This window comes from Melozone crissalis, unplaced genomic scaffold (genome assembly GCF_028551555.1).
Source record: "Melozone crissalis strain CALT ecotype California unplaced genomic scaffold, PUWL_Pcris_2 ptg000054l_1, whole genome shotgun sequence".
NCBI classification, from domain to species: domain Eukaryota; kingdom Metazoa; phylum Chordata; class Aves; order Passeriformes; family Passerellidae; genus Melozone; species Melozone crissalis.
Genome location: NW_026535832.1, coordinates 493,858 through 514,087, shown reverse-complemented (window position 1 = coordinate 514,087; position 20,230 = coordinate 493,858). Strand labels below are relative to the sequence as shown.

Here is a 20,230-nt window from a genome sequence, read left to right as displayed (position 1 = left end):
CTCAGGGCTGTGCTCAGCATTGGGAATAACAAGAGCTTTGTGCAGGCTGTGATGGATGGCTCTGGGTTCCCTCCTTCCTCACTGATTAAATCCAATTTATCACCAGCAATTCCCTCAAATCTGGCTCCAACCAGCACAAAACTTCCCTGGGCTGCTCCAGAGCCCCAGTTCCACAGGATTTTGGTTCCGATTCCAGCCATTTCCAGAAGATTCTATTTATTTTTTGGTTGTGTTTCAGAGCAGGGGCACCAACACCTCCCTCCGAGCCCTCTGTAGCCCTGATTAATTCCTTATTAACCTGATTAATTCCTTATTTTTGTGCTTCCAAAGGGGAAAATCTTGTGCTGCAGAGGTGACAAAGCTGCAGTTTTGTGTCTGGCAGCAGCATTTGGTGCATTTTTGTGCATTTTGTGCATTACTTTTGTGTCTGGCAGCAGCTCCATCCCAGCGCCCTCCTGGCTGAGGCCTCACAAATGAGGATTTTAATTATTCACAAGGCAGCCAGAGCGTTAATAACGGGATAAATTAATCACACAGGAGAGTGGGATGAGCAGGGAAAAGCTCTTGGAGATTCCCCCTGAGCACAAAGGGAAGGATCCGAGGAGAACCTGGAGCTGCTTCCAGAGGTGCAAGGGGCTCCCAAGGAGCTGGAGAGGCTTTGGGATGAGGGGCACAGGGAATGGATCTGGGATTTGGGATGGAATCCCAGGGCACAGGGAATGGATTTGGGATTTGGGATGGAATCCCAGGGCACAGGGAATGGATCTGGGATTTGGGATGGAATCCCAGGGCACAGGGAATGGATCTGGGATTTGGGATGGGAATCCCAGGGCACAGGGAATGGATCTGGGATTTGGGATGGGAATCCCAGGGCACAAGGAATGGATCTGGGATTTGGGATGGAATCCCAGGGCACAGGGAATGGATCTGGGATTTGGGATGGAATCCCAGGGCACAGGGAATGGATCTGGGATTTGGGATGGAATCCCAGGGCACAGGGAATGGATCTGGGATTTGGGATGGGAATCCCAGGGCACAGGGAATGGATCTGGGATTTGGGATGGGAATCCCAGGGCACAAGGAATGGATCTGGGATTTGGGATGGAATCCCAGGGCACAGGGAATGGATCTGGGATTTGGGATGGAATCCCAGGGCACAGGGAATGGATCTGGGATTTGGGATGGAATCCCAGGGCACAGGGAATGGATCTGGGATTTGGGATGGGAATCCCAGGACACAGGGAATGGATCTGGGATTTGGGATGGAATCCCAGGGCACAGGGAATGGATCTGGGATTTGGGATGGGAATCCCAGGACACAGGGAATGGATCTGGGATTTGGGATGGAATCCCAGGACACAGGGAATGGATTTGGGAATTTCAGGAGCCAGGGAATGGATTTGGGATGGATTTGGGAATTTCAGGGCACAGGGAATGGATTTACACTGGAAAGGGGAATCTGGGTGGGATTTGGGCAGGAATTCCCGGCTGGAATTCCCAGAGGAGCTGAGGCTGCCCTGGATCCCTGGGATGTCCAAGGCCAGGCTGGGACTGGACGAGCCCTGAGCTCCTCCCAGCCCAATCCCAATCCCAATCCCAATCCCAATCCCAATGGTTCTGGGATTTTCCCTCCTCCCCAGCATTGTTTTTTGCCCACATTCAAGAGTTCAGTCCCAATTTTCCCAAAGCAGCAGCAATTCCAGGGCACTCCGGGCCGGGCCCAGCCGCGTCACTGCTCCTCCTTCTGCTCCTTCTCCTTTTCCTTCTCCTTCTCCATCTTCCTCCTCCTCCTCTCCATGCTCTTGTGCATTTTCCTGCGGAGCTGCAGCTGCCTCCTCCTGTGCAGGCTCTGCTGCAGCTTCTGCCGGCACTCCCTGTTCCTGCTGCGGATCCGCGACAGCTCCGCCCTGCGGCGCGCCTCCTGCTCGGGGTCCTGGGGGACATTGGGGACATTGGGGACATTGGGGACAGCTCCGCCCTGCGCCGCGCCTCCTGCTCGGGGTCCTGGGGGACATTGGGGACACTGGGGACACACCCAGGACATTGGGGACATTGGGGACAGCTCCGCCCTGCGCCGCGCCTCCTGCTCGGGGTCCTGGGGGACATTGGGGACACTGGGGACATTGGGGACATTGGGGACATTGGGGACAGCTCCGCCCTGCGCCGCGCCTCCTGCTCGGGGTCCTGGGGGACATTGGGGACACTGGGGACACTGGGGACAGCTCCGCCCTGCGCCACGCCTCCTGCTCGGGGTCCTGGGGGACATTGGGGACACTGGGGACACACCCAGGACATTGGGGACATTGGGGACAGCTCCGCCCTGCGCCGCGCCTCCTGCTCGGGGTCCTGGGGGACATTGGGGACACTGGGGACATTGGGGACACTGGGGACAGCTCCGCCCTGCGCCGCGCCTCCTGCTCGGGGTCCTGGGGGACATTGGGGACACTGGGGACACTGGGGACATTGGGGACATTGGGGACATTGGGGACAGCTCCGCCCTGCGGTGCGCCTCCTGCTCGGGGTCCTGGGGGACATTGGGGACACTGGGGACACACCCAGGACACTGGGGACACTGGGGACACTGGGGACATTGGGGACAGCTCCGCCCTGCGCCGCGCCTCCTGCTCGGGGTCCTGGGGGACATTGGGGACATTGGGGACAGCTCCGCCCTGCGCCGCGCCTCCTGCTCGGGGTCCTGGGGGACACTGGGGACACTGGGGACATTGGGGACATTGGGGACAGCTCCGCCTTCCTGTGGGCCTCCTGCTCCGGGTCCTGAGGGACAGACACCGGGACACTGGGGACACCGGGGACACCAGGGACACTGGGGACAGCTCCGCCCTGCGCCGCGCCTCCTGCTCCGGGTCCTGAGGGATGGGGACATTGGGGACACCAAGGGCTGGGGACAGGGACGGACACTGGGGACAGGCTGAGGACATTGGGGGCAGGATGATGACAGGCCCAGAGATGTTGGGGACACAGCCAGGACACTGGGGACAGGATGGGGACAGGCCGGGAAGGGAAGGGAAAGAGGAAGAGGGGCTGTCCTTCCCTTTCCCACATTTCACCAGCGCATGGAGCAGCAGCTCTCACCTTCCCCTCCAGGATCATCTGTTTCCTCTTATTGATTTCCTTCTTCTCATCAAAATCCATCCCCTCCAGCTCCTGGCAAAGGGAAGAGCAGCAGAGCCGCAAACCTCAGCCCTGAGCAGCAAAACCCCCGAAAAACTGAGAAAAACCCCAAAAAACCACGGGGAGAGAGGCAAGGCAGGCTCCCCCAGCCCCAGGGCCACTCACGATCTCACACTCCCTCCTGGTGACGTTCACTTGGGTCAGGATGTCCAGCACCAGCTGCTCCTCCACCGAGAACTCGGGCAGCTGCAGCTCTGGGGACGTGAGGGGACAAAGCCCAAAGTGACAAACCCCATAGAGAACTCCTGCAGCTGCAGCTCTGGGGACACAGAGGGGGACAAACCCCAAACCGTCAGGGGACACCCAGCACAGCCCAGGGGGTACCACTGGCGTTTTCTGTGGGTAAATGTGGGGTTTTCTGTGGGTAAATGTGGGGTTTTCTGTGGGTAAATGTGGGGTTTTCTGTGGGTAAATGTGGGGTTTTCTGTGGGTAAATGTGGGACTGCTGCATTCTGGGCTCCCCTCTGCATCTCCTGCAGCACTGGGGCTCCAGGAGCTGCTTCCCAAACAAATATAAATCTAGGGAATGGGGTGCTGAGGAGGGGAATGGGGACCCTGATACACGGAACAGGGAATGCGAACCCGAAGATTGGAATAGGGAATCTGAAGCTTGGAATAAGGACTAGGAATGGAATGGCTCCACATCCTTAAGAGTGGAATAGGGAGTGTGAACCTGAGGAGTGGAATGGGGAATGTGAAGATGGGAACAGGGAATGTGAGCCCTGTTTTTCAGGAAGCAGCAGCTGCTTTCATCAAGAACAGCCCCACACAATTTCTGCTCCACCAAAAGCAGCAGGGACACGAGCAGGGTCCTGCCTGAGCCAGCCAGGGACCCCAAATCAGGGATGGAGCAGTTCTGGGAAGGGAAAGGGAAGGGAAGGGGAAGGAGGGCCCAGCCCCACTCACTGATCTCCTCCTCGATGGCGTGCACCAGGTGGATGTCGTACTGTGTCACCAGGGTGATGGCCATGCCCTTCCTCCCTGAAAGGGTTAAAAACAGCACGGGACAATCCTGGCAGGCACAGGGGGATGGACCCAGGGCACTCCCAAGCCCTCCATCCCCAGGAGCCAGGCTGGGTGCTCACAGAGCTCTGCTGGCCCTGACAATGCCATTAATGATCCCATTAAATCCAGCAGGGCTGTGATCCACCCTCACACACCCAGGGCAGGACCCCAGGGGTGCCTTAAAGGAGGAGGAAAATGAGGATTTTGGGAATTACACACAGAAATGGGAGGTGTCCCTGCCTGTCCCATCCCTGGAATTGTCCCAGGCCATGCTGGAGCACCTCAGGATTGTTGGAGGTGTCATAAACGAGGGGGAAAATGAGGATTTTGGGAATCACACACAGAAATGGGAGGTGTCCCTGGAGTTGTGCCACTTTTCCCACCCCAGGAGTTGTCCCAGGTTATTCTGGAGCCCTCTGGGATAGCGGGAGGCGTCTTAAAGGAGGGGAAAATGAGGATTTGGGGAACTAAAGGCAGAAATGGGAGGTGTCCCTGCAACTGTCCCAGGCCATGCTGGAGCGCCCTGGGCAGTGCCTGCCTGTCCCAGCCCTGTCCTGCTCCATTCCTTGGTGGAATTCCTGGCTCCATTCCATCCTGAGCACTCTCCTGATGGTTCCCTGCCTTGCAGGAATGCCCACGGTGCTGAGGGTGCTGTGGGGGTGCCCCTGTGTCCCCTCCCTGGGCTCTGTCCCCCCGTGGGGAGCCCCCGACCTGCCCGTGCCGTGCGTCCCACGCGGTGGATGTAGATCTTGGGCAGCCCTGGGGTGTTGTGGTTGATGACAACCTGCACTGCTGGGATGTCCAAACCTCTGCAAATCAGGGAAAAACACAGCCAGGTGAGGGAAAACAGCTTAAATAGCACAGGATTGATGACAACCTGCACTGCTGGGATGTCCAAACCTCTGCAAATCAGGGAAAAAACAGGTGAGGGAAAACAGCTTAAATAGCACAGGATTGATGACAACCTGCACTGCTGGGATGTCCAAACCTCTGCAATCCAGGGAAAAACAGGTGAGGGAAAACAGCTTAAATAGCACAGGATTGATGACAACCTGCACTGCTGGGATGTCCAAACCTCTGCAAATCAGGGAAAAACACAGCCAGGTGAGGGAAAACAGCTTAAATAGCACAGGATTGATGACAACCTGCACTGCTGGGATGTCCAAACCTCTGCAATCCAGGGAAAAAACAGGTGGGGGAAAACAGCTTAAATAGCACAGGATTGTCGATGGCACAGTGTTTGGGGTGGGAGGGACATTAACACACCTTTGGTGCTTGCCTTGCCTTGGGCAGGGACACTGCCACTGTGGCAGGGATCTGCTCAATTCCTGCCTTCTCCAAAAGCCCCAGAATCCCATGGATAAAGCCTTTATCGGCTGGTTGGAGGAGAAATGCCTTCCTCATAACAATTCCCTAATTCCTTCTTCAGGGTTCAACAATTCCCTAATTCCTCTCTCAGAGCTCAACAATTCCCCAATTCAACAATTCCCCAACTCCTCCCAGTTCAACAACTCCCTAATTCCTTCCTCAGGGCCCAGCAATTCCCTGTCCCCTTGGAGCAGCCCCAGGAGCCCCTCAGCACCCCCAGGCCCCAAACCCAGCTCAGTCAGGCTGGGAAGAGCCCGTCCCATCCAAATTTGGGGCATTTGAGGGTCTGGTCTGGCTAAACTCAGCCCAAACTGGTTCTGGAGAACAAACCCAGGTGGGAGAGCCTGTCCCACCCAAATCTGGGGCATTTCAGGCCCTGATCCTGCTAAACCCAGCCTGAGTGAACAAACCCAGGGCAGGGGAGAGCTCTGCCTTTACCTGGCAGCCACGTCTGTGGCAATGAGGATCTTGAAGATGCTGGACTTGAACTTGGCCAGAGCTGCAAACCTCTGTTTCTGTGAGGGGAACGTTCCAGGTGAGGGCTGGCAGGAGATCCCAGGTGGGAGCAGCCCCTGGCAGGGCCCTGCAGCCTCACCTGCTTCATCATGGAGTGCAGGGCCACCGAGGGGAAGCTGAACTTCCTCAGCATCATGTTCAGCACCTGGCAGTCCCTGCAGGGGAGGGAAACATCAGGACAATCCTCAGGAGGCACCAGGGGATGGAGCAGGACAGGGCTGGGACAGGCAGGCACTGGGACAATCCCTGGGACACTCCTGGGGTGGGAAAATGGGACAGAAACTTCACGTTTCTGGGTGCAATTCCCAAAATTCTCATTTTTCCCCTCTTTTATGATATCTCCAACAACCCTGGGGTGCTCCAGCATGGCCTGGGACAATTCCAGGGGTGGGAAAACTGGGACAGGGAGGAGAACAGGAGGAAGGAAAGGGAGCAGGAAAAGGAGCAGGAAAAGGAGAAGGAAAAGGAAAAGGGAGCAGGAAAGGGAAAAGGGAGCAGGAAAGGGAAAAGGGAGCAGGAAAAGGAGCAGGAAAAGGGGGAAAGAAAGGGAGCAGGAAAAGGAAAAGGGAGCAAGAAAAGTAAAAGGGAGCAGGAAAAGGAGCAAGAAAAGGGAGCAGGAAAAGGAGCAGAGCTCTCACTTGCAGGTCTTGGTGAAGATGATGATGGCCCAGTCCTCGTGCTGGTCCTGGAAGCTCTGCACCAGGTGCACCAGGTAGGCGTCCTTGAGCGCCTCGGGCACCAGCAGGTACCTCTGCTCCAGCCCCTCCACTGTCCTCACCCTGCAGGGACAGGGACAGGGACATCGGGGTCCCTGAGGCTGGGAAAGGCCCCCAGGATCACCCACAGCACCCCCAGCCCTGCCCTGACTGCTGCTCCCTTTCCATGAGGAAATTCCTGCTGAGGTCCCACCTGGGGCTGCTCCCTCCTGTCCTGGTGTCCCCGGGACCCTCCTGGCTGTCCCCTCCTGCTGGGGACTTGTGGGCATTGGGAATGTGCCCCTGATCTGATCCTGCTCTGCTCCAGGCTGGGCCCTTCCCAGCTCCTCAGGAATTCTCCAAACCATTCCCAGCTCCCTCAGGAATTCCCAACTCCCTCAAGAGTTCTCCTTTCTCGTATCCCTCAGGAATTCTCCAGCCCCTTCCCAGCTCCCTCAGGAATTCTCCAAACCATTCCCAGCCCCTCCAGGAATTCTCGTCTCTCTCAGGAATTCCCAGCCCTTTCCAGGACCCCCTCCATGCCCTCCACGTCCTTCTCCCAGCACCCCCAAATCCCTGGCAGCGCCTCAGCACCACCAGCACAGGAAAAGGCAGCAGAAGGAGCCAAACCCCAGGAAAAGGAGGAGAAGGAACCAAACCCCAGGAAAAGGCAGCAGAAGGAGCCAAACCCCAGGGAAAGGAGGAGAAGGAACCAAACCCCAGGAAAAGGAGGAGAAGGAACCAAACCCCAGGAAAAGGCAGCAGAAGGAACCAAACCCCAGGGAAAGGAGGAGAAGCAGCCAAAGCCCGGGCAAACGGGGGCACCCTGGGCACTCACGGGGCCGGGGCCTCCCAGAAGAAGGGGCTGTTGGCAGCCAGGCCCCGCAGCTGGCACAGGGTGCCCGTCAGGGTGGCGCTGAACAGCAGCGTCTGGCGGCGCGCGGGCACCGCGCCCAGGATCAGCTCCAGGTCCGCGCTGAAATCGGCGCTGCCCTGCTCCAGCAGGCGGTCAGCCTCGTCCAGAACCTGGCAACGGCACCCTCAGGGGCTGGCAGTGCCAGGGAGGCACCGGGGAAACCCAGGGAACCACCAGGGAACCACCAGGGAAACCCAGGGATCCACCAGGGAACCACCAGGGAAACCCAGGGAAACCCAGGGAAACCCAGGGAACCACCAGGGAACCACCAGGGAAACCCAGGGATCCACCAGGGAACCACCAGGGAAACCCAGGATCCACCAGGGAACCACCAGGGAAACCCAGGGAAACCCAGGGATCCACCAGGGAACCACCAGGGAGCCACCAGGGAAACCCAGGGATCCACCAGGGAGCCACCAGGGAAACCCAGGGAAACCCAGGGATCCACCAGGGAACCACCAGGGAAACCCAGGGAAACCCAGGGAAACCCAGGGAGCCACCAGGGAAACGCACAGAGCCCAGGATCCACCAGGGAACGCCACAGGGAATGCACCAGGGAACCCAGGAAATGGGCCCAGGGATGGGGGGAACCCCTCAGGATTCCCAGGAATCCAGCCAGGGATGGAGGAAACCCAGGAGGATTCCTGGGAATGTCCCCAGGGATGGGGGGAACCCCTCGGGACCCTGGGGAGCCCCAGGGCGGTTTGGGGCTCACCAGGAAGCGCAGCTTGCTGAGGCTGAAGGTGCTGGAGCTGCGCAGGTGGTCGGCCAGGCGCCCGGGGGTGGCCACGACCACGTGGGGCCTGCGGGACAGGGCCAGGGCCTGGGACACCATGTCTGGGATGGACAGACAGACAGGGAATGGGAATGGGGCTGGGACACCATGTCTGGGACAGACAGACAGACAGACAATGGGAATGGGGCTGGGACACCATGTCTGGGACAGACGGACAGACAGACAATGGGAATGGGGCTGGGACACCATGTCTGGGACAGACGGACAGACAGACAATGGGAATGGGCCTGGGACACCATGTCTGGGACAGACAGACAGACAGACAATGGGAATGGGGCTGGGACACCATGTCTGGGACAGATGGACAGACAGACAATGGGAATGGGGCTGGGACACCATGTCTGGGACAGACGGACAGACAGACAATGGGAATGGGGCTGGGACACCATGTCTGGGACAGACAGACAATGGGAATGGGGCTGGGACACCATGTCTGGGACAGACAGACAATGGGAATGGGGCTGGGACACCATGTCTGGGACAGACGGACAGACAGACAATGGGAATGGGGCTGGGACACCATGTCTGGGACAGACGGACAGACAGACAATGGGAATGGGGCTGGGACACCATGTCTGGGACAGACGGACAGACAGACAATGGGAATGGGGCTGGGACACCATGTCTGGGACAGACGGACAGACAGACAATGGGAATGGGGCTGGGACACCATGTCTGGGACAGACAGACAATGGGAATGGGGCTGGGACACCATGTCTGGGACAGACGGACAGACAGACAATGGGAATGGGGCTGGGACACCATGTCTGGGACAGACGGACAGACAGACAATGGGAATGGGGCTGGGACACCATGTCTGGGACAGACGGACAGACAGACAATGGGAATGGGGCTGGGACACCATGTCTGGGACAGACGGACAGACAGACAATGGGAATGGGGCTGGGACACCATGTCTGGGACAGACGGACAGACAGACAATGGGAATGGGGCTGGGACGCCATGTCTGGGACAGACGGACAGACAGACAATGGGAATGGGGCTGGGACACCATGTCTGGGACAGACAGACAATGGGAATGGGGCTGGGACACCATGTCTGGGACAGACGGACAGACAGACAATGGGAATGGGGCTGGGACACCATGTCTGGGACAGACGGACAGACAGGGAATGTGAGCCAGGGCCTGCGACACCATGTCTGGGACGGACACACAGACTGGCTGGGAATGACAGAAACACTGGGAATGGGAACAGTGGGAACAGGGCAGGACCCCCCCAGACTCACCGAGCCCCCCCAGACCCCCCAGTGCCCCCCAGACTCACCGAGCCCCCCCAGTGCCCCCCAGTGCCCCCCAGACTCACCGAGCCCCCCCAGACTCACCGAGCCCCCCCAGTGCCCCCCAGACTCACCGAGCCCCCCCACCACCACGCAGTCCTTGAGCCCCAGGGGTTTGCCCAGCACCCGGAACTGTTCGGCGATCTGGTACGCCAGCTCCCTGCACGGAGGGGGGACAACGGGTCAGCGGGACCGGGGGGACCCCAAAACTGCCCAGGGCCCCCCCAGAGCTCCCCCAGAACTGCCCAGGGCCCCCCCAGAGCTCCCCCAGAACTGCCCAGGGCCCCCCCAGAGCTCCCCCAGAACTGCCCAGGGCCCCCCCAGAGCTCCCCCAGAACTGCCCAGGGCCCCCCCAGAGCTCCCCCAGAACTGCCCAGGGCCCCCCCAGAGCTCCCCCAAAACTGCCCAGGGCCCTCCCAGAGCTCCCCCAGAACTGCCCAGGGCCCCCCCAGAGCTCCCCCAGAACTCCCCGGGGCTCCCAATGGTACCCCCAGCACTCCCCCCGGTTCCCCCAGTCCTGCCCCGGGGCTCTCTCTGGTTCCCCCCCGTTCCCCGGGACCCCCCAAGCTCTCCCCGGTTACCCCAGGGCTCCCCCCGGTTCCCCCCGCGGCGCCGGTACCGGGTGGGGGTGAGCACGAGGCAGAAGATGCCGTACGGGTCCTGCGCCAGCACGTGCAGCACCGGCAGCACGAACGCCGCCGTCTTCCCGCTGCCCGTCTGCGCACAGCCCAGGCAGTCCCGGCCTGCGGGGAACCGGCAGTCAGCGGGAACGGGGAACGGCAAATGGGAACCGGGAACGGGGAAAGGGAAACGGGGAAGGGGGATGGGAACGGGACCGGAGAACGGGGAAAGGGAATGGGAACGGGACCGAGGCACGGGGACGGGAATAGGCTCGGGGCCGGGGCACGGGAGGGAGAACGGCCGGGCCCGAGGGAGGGATGGGGACGCTGAGGGGCCGGTCCCGGGGGTGGGACGGGGACCGGGAGCGGCGTTCGCGGGAAGGACCGGGGCCCGCCCATGGCCGTCCCGGGGCCGTTCCCGGCCCTGATTCCCGCGGCGCTCACCCTGCAGCACGGCCGGGATGCAGGCGGCCTGCACGGGCGTGGGCCGGAGCAGCCCCACCTGCCGAGCCTGCTCCGCCAGCCACGGCGCCAGCCCGAGCGCACGGAACTCCGCCATGCCGCGCTCCGCCGCTTCCGCGCGTACTGATGGCGTCACCGCCGTGCGCGCCGCTCATTGGCCGGCTGGCTCTGACCCCGCCCACGCGCGGCGCCGCGCGCCCCGATGGCGTCATCGCTAGTCTCACCGCTCATTGGCCGGCTCTCTCTAACTCCGCCCTGATGGCGTCACCGCCGTGCCCGCCGCTCATTGGCTGGGTGGCTCTAACCCCGCCCCCATTGCATCAGCACCGTGTTCGTCGCTCATTGGTCGACTCGCTCTAACCCCGCCCCGATGGCGTCATCGCCACGCGGGCCGCTCATTGGTCGTCTCGCTCTGACCCCGCCTACACGTCGCTTTTTGTGACGTCTCCCCCTCCTCGCGTTGCTATTGGCTGTTCCCATGGCGACGGCGGCTCCCGGCAGCCCGCGCGGCGCGGGCGCTTCCGGGTTCGTGTCTGCGGCGATGGCGGCCGGGACGGGCGCGGCCCCGGCGGGGGAGGCGGACGAGCTGTTCGACCTCCGCAACAGCTTCTACATCGGCGCCTTCCAGGCCGCCATCAACGAGGCCCAGCGCGCCAAGGTCCGGCCCGCCGCGGCTCCCGGGGCTGCGGAGGGGGGTTGGTTTGTGTGGGGTTGGTTTGTGTGGGATTGTTTGTGTGGGATTGTTTGTGTGGGGCTGGTTTGTGTGGGATTGTTTGTGTGGGATTGTTTGTGTGGGATTGTTTGTGTGGGATTGTTTGTGTGGGGTTGGTTTGTGTGGGGCTGGTTTGTGTGGGGTTGGTTTGTGTGGGGTTGGTTTGTGTGGGATTGTTTGTGTGGGATTGTTTGTGTGGGGCTGGTTTGTGTGGGGTTGGTTTGTGTGGGGTTAGTTTGTGTGGGGTTGGTTTTATGGGGCTGTTTGTGTGGGGCTGTTTTGGGGTCCCCACAGCCCTGAGGATTCCCCATTTGCCCCCTCAGCCCAGCAGCCCCCAGCAGGAGGTCGAGCGGGACGTGTTCCTGTTCCGATCCTACATCGCCCAGGTGAGCCTGGGAGGGGTAAAGCCCTGGGATTCCCAAATCCGTTCCCTGGGCCCTGGGATTCCCAAATCCATTCCCTGGGCCCTGGGATTCCCAAATCCGTTCCCTGGGCCCTGGGATTCCCAAATCCCATCCCTGGGTCCTGTCCCTGCAGATCCTTGAGAGCGCTGCTCAAACCCCAACCTCCCTTCTCTCCCTTCTCTCCTGCTTTTTTGGATTTTCCTTCTTTTCCTGCTCGCTCTGCCCTTCCTTCTTTTCCTTGTTGTTTTCCTTGGTTTTTTTTTCCTTGTTTTTTTTTTCTTGTTTGTTTTTCCTTGTTTGTTTTTCCTTGTTGTTTTCCTTGTTTTGTCCTTGTTCTCTTCCTTGTCTTTTCCTTTTTTTTTCCCTTTTTTTTCCCCTGTTTTTGCCTTGGTTTTTTCCTTGTTTTTTTTCTTTTTTTTTTTTCCTTTCTTTTCCCCCCTTTTCCCCCCTTCTTTTCTCTCTCCCTTTTTCCCTCCCCCTGATCCCCCTGCCTGTTCCTGTGTTCCAGAGGAAGTTTGGGGTGGTTCTGGACGAGCTGCAGGGCAGCCCCAGCCCCGAGCTGCAGTCTGTCAGGATGTTTGCTCAGTTCCTGGCCAGCGACAGCCAGAACCAGAGGTGAGCCGGGGGTTTGGGGGGGTATTTTCTTCCCCATTTTATCCCATTCCCCCCCCATTTTCTCCCCCTCATTCTCCCCCGTTTTCTCCCAATTTTCCCCCATTTTCTCACCTGTTTTTCCCCATTTTTTCCCCCATTTTATCCCATTCTCCTCCCCCCATTTTCCCCCCATTTCCCCTTGTCCCCCCCAGGGACTCCATCGTGGCAGAGCTGGACAAGAAGATGGCCAAGAGCGTGGACGTGGCCAACAGCACCTTCCTGCTGATGGCAGCGTCCATCTACTGCCACCAGCAGGACCCCGACGCTGCCCTGAGGGCCCTGCACCAAGGGGACAGCCTGGAATGGTGAGGGGACCCCAAAAACAGGGTCAGATCCTCCCCAGAACCAGCCCTGCACCAGAGGCACAGCCTGGAGTGGTGAGGGGATGCTAAAAACGGGGTCACATCATCCCCAAAACCAGCCTGGAATGGTCAGGGAACCCCAAAAATGGGGATCTGCACCTGAGGGACAGCCTGGAATGGTCAGGGCATCCCAAAATGGGGTCACAGGCTCAGAGTTTGGGTTGGGAGGGACCCTCAGGACCGTCCCAGGTGGGGTTTGGGGTCAGGGGGGACCCTCAGGACCGTCCAGGTGGGGTTTGGGGTCAGGAGCACCCTCAGCACCGTCCCAGGTGGGGTTTGGGGTCAGGAGGGACCCTCAGCACCGTCCCAGGTGGGGTTTGGGGTCAGGAGCACCCTCAGGACCGTCCCAGGTGGGGTTTGGGGTCAGGAGCACCCTCAGGACCGTCCAGGTGGGGTTTGGGGTGAGTGCAGCTGGCTCAGTCCCTGTGCTCTGTCCCTGCAGCCTGGCCATGACGATCCAGATCCTGCTGAAGCTCGACAGGCTCGACCTGGCCAGGTGGGACTGGGCTTTGTCTTTTCCCCTTTTCCCCTTTTCCCCTTTTCCCCTTTTCCCCTTTTCCCCTTTTCCCCTTTTCCCCTTTTCCCCATTTTCCTTTTCCCTTCTCCTTCCCCGTTTCCAGGAGCCAAGCCAGGCCTCTCCTGGTGCAATAAACCCCAGAAACCTCGAGGGGAAAGCCCCAGTTTGTTCGGTTTTGTGCTGAGATCCCTTTTCCTTTGTGATTCCCACCTGTCCTGCAGGAAGGAGCTGAAGAAGATGCAGGAGCAGGATGAGGATGCCACCCTGACACAGCTGGCCACAGCCTGGGTCAACCTGGCCCTGGTGGGTACCCAGGGGGAGCCAGATGGCCCCAGAACGTCCCCAAAACGTCCCCAGAACGTCCCCAGAACATCCTCAAAACATCCCCAATTCCCCAGGGAGCTGCTCTGCTGCCCCAGCCAGGCTCCAGGACACAGAATGTCCCCAAAGAGCTTTGGGAATGAGGCAAAACCACCGAGTTTGGGGATGACCCCAAGCGTGGAAATCAGGATTTCCCAAATGAGGAATGACCTTGAGAATGGGAATGGGGAGGTCCCATGACCCTGAGGCTGTAAATCAGGATTTCCCAGGCCAGAAGTGACCCCAAGGATGGAGATCAGGAATTCCCAGCCCAGGGATGATCCTGAGGATGGAGATCAGGAGTCCCCATGACCCTGTGGCTGTAAATGAGAATTTCGCAGCCCAGGGATGACCCCAAAGATGTAAATCAGAATTCCCCAGCCCAGGAGTGACCCCTGTCTGTAAATCAGGGTTTCCCAGCCCAGAAGTGACCCCCAGGATGGAGATCAGGAATTCTCATGATCCTGAGGATGTAAATAAGGAATTCCCAGCCCAGAAGTGACCCTGTCTGTAAATCAGGAATTCCCATGACCCTGTGGCTGTGAATGAGAATTTCCCAGCCCAGGGATGACCCCAATGATGTAAATCAGCATTCCCCAGCCCAGGAGTGACCCTGTGCCTGTAAATCAGTGTTCCCCAGCCCAGGGTGACCCTGTGTGTGTGCCTGTCCGTGTGTCTGTCCCGTGCAGGGCGGGGAGAAGCTGCAGGACGCGTTCTACACCTTCCAGGAGCTGGCAGACAGGGCCAGCCCCTCGCTGCTGCTGCTCAACGGGCAGGCGGCCGCGGCCATGGCCCAGGGCCGCTGGGACGAGGCCGAGGGGCTGCTCCAGGAGGCCCTGGACAAGGTAGGGACCCCCGGGGTGCCCTGGGGACAGGGACACAGGGACAGGGACAGCCCCAGAGAGTCCCTGATGGACAGGGACAGACCCAGAGAGTTCCCTTGGGGACAGGGACAGAGCCACAGGGACAGAGCCAGAGAAATCCCTCAGGGACAGGGGACAGCCCCAGATGGACAAGGGACAGCCCAAATTCCCACAGGGACAAGGGACAGCCCTGAATTCCCAGTTTTCCTGCTCAAATCCAAAGCAAAGGCAATTTAGGGATCCACCTCGCTGTGCTTGGGCTTGCAGAGTGGTTTGGATATTTTATTTTATTTCATTTCAGCATTTTATTTCATTTCGCACTTATAGTATTTTATTTTATATTTTGTTTATTGTATTGTATTGTATTTTATTAAATTTTATTGGTTATTTATTATTTTTATTTTAATTTTATTTTAGTATTTTATTTTATATTTTATTTCACATTCCTAGTATTTTATTTTGTATTTTACTTCTTGTATTTTATTTTGTTGGTTATTTTATTTTATTGGTTATTTTATTAGTTATTTTATTGGTTATTTTATTGGTTATTTTATTTTATTGGTTATTTTATTTTATTTTATTTTATTTTATTTTATTTTATTTTATTTTTCCACCCGTTCCATTCCACCTGCGCGATCCCAGGTGGGTCCCAGCCCTGGGGCAGGCAGGGATTTCCCTGGGGGTCCCACCCCAGAGTCCCCAGACCCCTGTCAGGGATCCCCCAGCCCCTTTTGCTGTGCTCACCCCATTTCTGCAGGACAGCGGGCACCCTGAGACGCTGCTGAACCTGGTGGTGCTGTCCCAGCACCTGGGCAAGGCCCCCGAGGTGAGACCTGGGGGAAACGGGCTCGTTTTGGGGGGAAATGGGGTCATTTTGGGGAATAAATGGGGTCATTTTGGGGGTAAAAGAGGTAATTTGGGGCTCATTTTGGAAATAAATGGGATTATTTTGGGGATAAATGGGGTCATTTTGGGCTCATTTTGGAGTGAATGGGGTCATTTTGGGGGTAAATGGGCTCATTTTGGGGTAAATGGGGTCATTTTGGGGATAAATGGGGTCATTTGGGGAATAAATGGGGGCATTTTGGGCTCATTTTGGGGATAAACTGGACCATTTTGGGGATAAATAGGATTATTCTGGAATAATTTTGGGAATAAATGGGATCCTTTTAGGGCCATTTTGGGCACGGGCAGCTCACAGGGAGCTGTTTGGGATTTGGGGAATTTGGGGAATTTAGCTTTTCCCATGGAATTTAATGGTCCTTGAGGTCCCTTCCAACCCAAACCACTCCAGAATCCAGAATTCCACGTTACTGAGGAAAAAACTGGGCAGCAAAAAAACACTTGGAGTTGCAAGTTCAGCTTTTCCTGATTTTTTATTTTTTAACTTGGAGCCACCGCTGAAAGTTGATTTTTTGAAGTGTTTTATTCTTTATTTCAAGCGTGTGCATGGGTCCTACTGGTTTGAACTGGGACAGTGAGACAATCAGGATTTTAGGTGTAAAAACCCCACATTTAGGTGGGATTTGTGCCACTCTGCCGTCCCAAAATTGAATTTTTTTGTCCCCCCCAGGTCACCAATCGTTACCTGTCCCAGCTGAAGGATGCTCACAAAAACCATCCCTTCATCCAGGAGTACCAGGCCAAGGTAGGGGATGGCAGAAAATAGGAATAATAACAGAAATAAGGCAAATAAATTGAATTTTCCCCCGTTCTGATGGAGCCAGGGGAATTAAATCCCAGAGGGCAGCTCAGTCTCATTCAGTTTTTCATTTTGGGAATCCCAAGGCTGGAAGAAAAGCTCTGAGATGCAGATTTTTAATCCAGGTGGAAATTTGGGCTCAAAACAGGAAAAAATATGAGAGGGAATTTGGGGAGAGGGGAAGGGAAAAGCAGCAAAAGACAAAAAAAGGGATAAATGCGATTTGCTGTAATTTAGTGTTAATTTCAACGAGATAAATTGGAATTAATTTGGTTTTAGGGAGCTGGTTGTGGTGGGTTCAGCTAGGGGAGAGGTAATCAATGTAAATTGGAGGGGGATTGATTGGTAGTCATTATTCAATGATTAATTAATGATTAATTAATTCCATTTATTTTTGGCTGTGATTGCAGGAGAACGACTTTGACCGCCTGGCCCTGCAGTATGCGCCCAGTGCCTGAGCCTGGCACCCGAAAAATCCCTTTGGGACCCAAAAAATCCCTTTGGGACCCAAAAAGTCTCTTCTGGAAACCAAAATATCTCCCTTGGGACCCAAAAAATCCCTTCTGGTCCTGCTGGGAGGGTGGGAAGGGGAAATTCCAGCATCTCCAGGATCCATCCCAAATTCTGCATCATCTCCTGCCCTTCTGAAAATTCCTTTGGGATGAAAACCCCTGGTGAGAGGGAAAACCCCAAAAGAATAAAAATAAATAAATAAATAAATAAATAAAAAATAAAAAAATTAAAATAATTTTCCTGTAATAGGCTCAGGCTGAGTGTGGTGTCCCTCCTGCAGTGTCCTTGTCACCAACCCCTGCTGGCTCCAACCTGAATTTTTTAGGATTTGTTGTGGCGGAGATTTAGAATTTTCCCCAATCCCTGCGAGATCCAAACAAGATTTTTTAGGAATTATTTTGGCAGAAATCCTCATGGAATTTCCCAGATATAAACCAGATCCAACCTGGATTTTTTAGGAATTATTTTAACAGAAATCCCCATGGGAATTTCCTTAATCCCTGCAGGGTCCAACCTGGATTTTTTTAAGATTTTTTAGGAATTTTAGATTTTTTTTTTATTATTTTTTAGGATTTATGGCCACCTCCCCATGGAATTTCCCCCAATCCAAACCGGATCCCACCTGGATTTTTTAGGGATTATCGTGGCAGAAATCCCCATGGGAATTTCCCCAATACAGACCAAATCCAGCTTGGATTTTTTAGGGATTATTGTGGCAGAAATTTGGGATTTCCCCCAATCCCTGCTGGGTCCAATGTCCCTGCAGTGTCCCCTCAGTGTCCCCTCAGTGTCCCCCCAGTATCCCCTCAGTGTCCCCTCGGTGTCCCCCCAGTGTCCCCTCAGTGTCCCCTCAGTGTCCCCCCAGTGTCCCCCCAGTGTCCCCTCAGTGTCCCCCCAGTGTCCCCTCAGTGTCCCCTCAATGTCCCCCCAGTGTCCCCTCAATGTCCCCTCGGTGTCCCCTCAGTGTCCCCTCAGTGTCCCCGCAGTGTCCCCTCAGTGTCCCCTCAGTGTCCCCTCAGTGTCCCCCCAGTGTCCCCCCAGTGTCCCCTCGGTGTCCCCCCAGTGTCCCCCCAGTGTCCCCTCAGTGTCCCCTCAGTGTCCTCCCAGTGTCCCCTCAGTGTCCCCTCAATGTCCCCCCAGTGTCCCCTCAGTGTCCCCCCAGTGTCCCCTCAGTGTCCCCTCAATGTCCCCCCAGTGTCCCCTCAGTGTCCCCTCGGTGTCCCCCCAGTGTCCCCCCAGTGTCCCCTCGGTGTCCCCCCAGTGTCCCCCCAGTGTCCCCTCAGTGTCCCCTCAGTGTCCCCTCAGTGTCCCCTCAATGTCCCTGCAGTGTCCCCGCAGTGTCCCCCCAGTGTCCCCTCAGTGTCCCCTCAATGTCCCCCCAGTGTCCCCCCAGTGTCCCCTCAGTGTCCCCTCAATGTCCCCTCAATGTCCCCCCAGTGTCCCCCCAGTGTCCCCTCAGTGTCCCCCCAGTGTCCCCTCAGTGTCCCCTCAATGTCCCCCCAGTGTCCCCCCAGTGTCCCCGCAGTGTCCCCTCAATGTCCCCCCAGTGTCCCCTCAATGTCCCCTCGGTGTCCCCTCAGTGTCCCCGCAGTGTCCCCTCAGTGTCCCCCCAGTGTCCCCCCAGTGTCCCCTCAATGTCCCCCCAGTGTCCCCTCAGTGTCCCCTCAATGTCCCTGCAGTGTCCCCGCAGTGTCCCCCCAGTGTCCCCTCAGTGTCCCCTCAGTGTCCCCTCAGTGTCCCCCCAGTGTCCCCTCAGTGTCCCCTCGGTGTCCCCCCAGTGTCCCCCCAGTGTCCCCTCAGTGTCCCCTCAGTGTCCCCCCAGTGTCCCCTCAGTGTCCCCTCGGTGTCCCCTCAGTGTCCCCTCAATGTCCCCCCAGTGTCCCCTCAGTGTCCCCTCGGTGTCCCCCCAGTGTCCCCTCAATGTCCCCCCAGTGTCCCCTCGGTGTCCCCCCAGTGTCCCCCCAGTGTCCCTTTGTGCCGCTCTGAAAGGCCCCACTGTGCTCGGGAATTCCCGCAGGGCCCCAGGGACACCGCGGGCATTGTGCGGTGGGAGATTTGCATCATTTGTATTCTGTATTTGTTCAGTTTTATTTTAGATTTACATCGTTTGTATTCTCTATTTACATCGTTTTTATTTTATATTGATATAGTTTTATTTTAGATTTACATCCTTTTTATTTTCTATTTATATCGTTTTTATTCAATATAATTTTAATTTTATATTTATATCATTTTTATTTTATATTTTTATCATTTTATTTCTTATTGATATCGTTTTTATTTTATATTTTTATCATTTTATTTCATATTGGTATCGTTTTTCCTTTCCCTGGCAGCTCCAGGGCTGCCGATGATGATGATGATGATGATGATGATGATGATGGTGATGATGGAGTTCAGTGAGGTCTTTTCAGCAGGGCTGACCTTTGAGAGGAAGTTTGATTTTTAAGCTGAATTTTGTTTTTCCAGACCCATTTTCAGGGTGAATTTTATTATTCCAGGCCCATTTTCAGGGTGAATTTTATGATTCCAGATCCACTTACAAGGTGAATTTTATTATTCATCTTCAAGGTGAATTTTATGATTCCAGACCCATTTTCAAGGTGAATTTTATATTCCACACCCTTGAACGGCAGCAGTGCCCCAGCCCGAGCTGTGGGGAAATTCGGGCACATCCCGAGGGTGAGCAGGGAAAGGCTCCGAGGTTTCCTCAGGTTTGTGCCGAGGGAGGATAAAGAACACCTGGAGAAATGAATTTATTTTCTTTGTACAGCCAAGGAAAGAGCGCTGCGGGGGAAAGGCTCCGGCAGGGATCCTCAACAGGCAGCTGTGTGCACCCGAACCCCAAATTCACATTGAAACCCCCCAAATTAGCCCTTGAACCTCCCAAATTCGCATTCAAACCCCTCAATTGGCACCCAAGACCCCAAAGTTGCCCCTGACTCCCTGCAGTAGCAGCTCCGTGCCGTGCCATGCCGTGCTGTGCTGTGCCATCCCTGTGCCATGCTGTGCCATATCCGTGCCATCTCTGTGCCATGCTGTGCTACCTGTGTGCCGTCTCCATGCCATCCCTGTGCCATGCCGTGCCATCTCTGTGCCACTGCCATGCCATCTCCATGCCATCCCCTTGCCATGTCCGTACCATCCCTGTGCCATTCCGGGCCATTTCTGTGCCATCCCCGTGCCATCTCTGTGCCGTATGCGTACCATCCCTGTGCCATCTCTGTGCCATCCCTGTGCCATCCCTGTGCCATTTCTGTGCCATCTCCATGCC

The 20,230-nt window shown here is 56.7% G+C and overlaps 3 protein-coding genes across 5 annotated transcripts in view; 2 read left to right on the top strand and 1 right to left on the bottom strand.

Annotated features, from left to right (window-relative positions):
- Window positions 1–20,230, top strand: part of TMEM161A (transmembrane protein 161A) — a 119,663-nt gene that overhangs the window by 71,196 nt on the left and 28,237 nt on the right. The window lies entirely within an intron of this gene.
- DDX49 (DEAD-box helicase 49) lies at window positions 1,507–10,966 on the bottom strand. Its single transcript, XM_054286599.1, has 13 exons — window positions 10,852–10,966; window positions 10,407–10,530; window positions 9,862–9,947; window positions 8,408–8,529; window positions 7,615–7,802; window positions 6,720–6,860; window positions 6,161–6,236; window positions 6,004–6,080; window positions 4,909–5,006; window positions 4,099–4,173; window positions 3,298–3,386; window positions 3,094–3,165; window positions 1,507–1,933 (listed from the first exon to the last, which is right to left on the bottom strand). Exons 1-13 carry the CDS (start codon window positions 10,964–10,966, stop codon window positions 1,730–1,732), a joined length of 1,467 nt encoding a protein of 488 aa, XP_054142574.1. The 3' UTR covers window positions 1,507–1,729.
- COPE (COPI coat complex subunit epsilon) lies at window positions 11,381–17,139 on the top strand. Of its 2 annotated transcripts, none has more exons than XM_054286612.1 (10): window positions 11,381–11,527; window positions 11,905–11,967; window positions 12,494–12,600; window positions 12,792–12,944; window positions 13,444–13,497; window positions 13,740–13,821; window positions 14,607–14,723; window positions 15,499–15,567; window positions 16,315–16,389; window positions 16,854–17,139. In XM_054286612.1, the coding sequence occupies exons 1-10, from the start codon at window positions 11,411–11,413 to the stop codon at window positions 16,899–16,901; spliced, it is 885 nt and encodes a 294-aa protein (XP_054142587.1). In that variant the 5' UTR covers window positions 11,381–11,410; the 3' UTR covers window positions 16,902–17,139. The 2 variants fall into 2 exon arrangements, with proteins under 2 accessions (XP_054142587.1, XP_054142586.1); XM_054286611.1 differs by having other exon boundaries at window positions 14,568–14,723.

Excerpts from the sequence above, each read along its gene's own strand:
- DDX49 (XM_054286599.1), bottom strand. The coding sequence starts at position 10,966 with ATGGCGGAGTTCCGTGCGCTCGGGCTGGCGCCGTGGCTGGCGGAGCAG. Across the intron at positions 7,803-8,407 it reads TCAGCAAGCTGCGCTTCCTG|GTTCTGGACGAGGCTGACCG; the intron begins GTGAGCCCCAAA and ends TGCCGTTGCCAG. Across the intron at positions 6,081-6,160 it reads TGCACTCCATGATGAAGCAG|AAACAGAGGTTTGCAGCTCT; the intron begins GTGAGGCTGCAG and ends TTCCCCTCACAG.
- COPE (XM_054286611.1), top strand. The coding sequence starts at position 11,411 with ATGGCGGCCGGGACGGGCGCGGCCCCGGCGGGGGAGGCGGACGAGCTG. Across the intron at positions 14,724-15,498 it reads TCCAGGAGGCCCTGGACAAG|GACAGCGGGCACCCTGAGAC; the intron begins GTAGGGACCCCC and ends CCATTTCTGCAG. Across the intron at positions 16,390-16,853 it reads TCCAGGAGTACCAGGCCAAG|GAGAACGACTTTGACCGCCT; the intron begins GTAGGGGATGGC and ends CTGTGATTGCAG.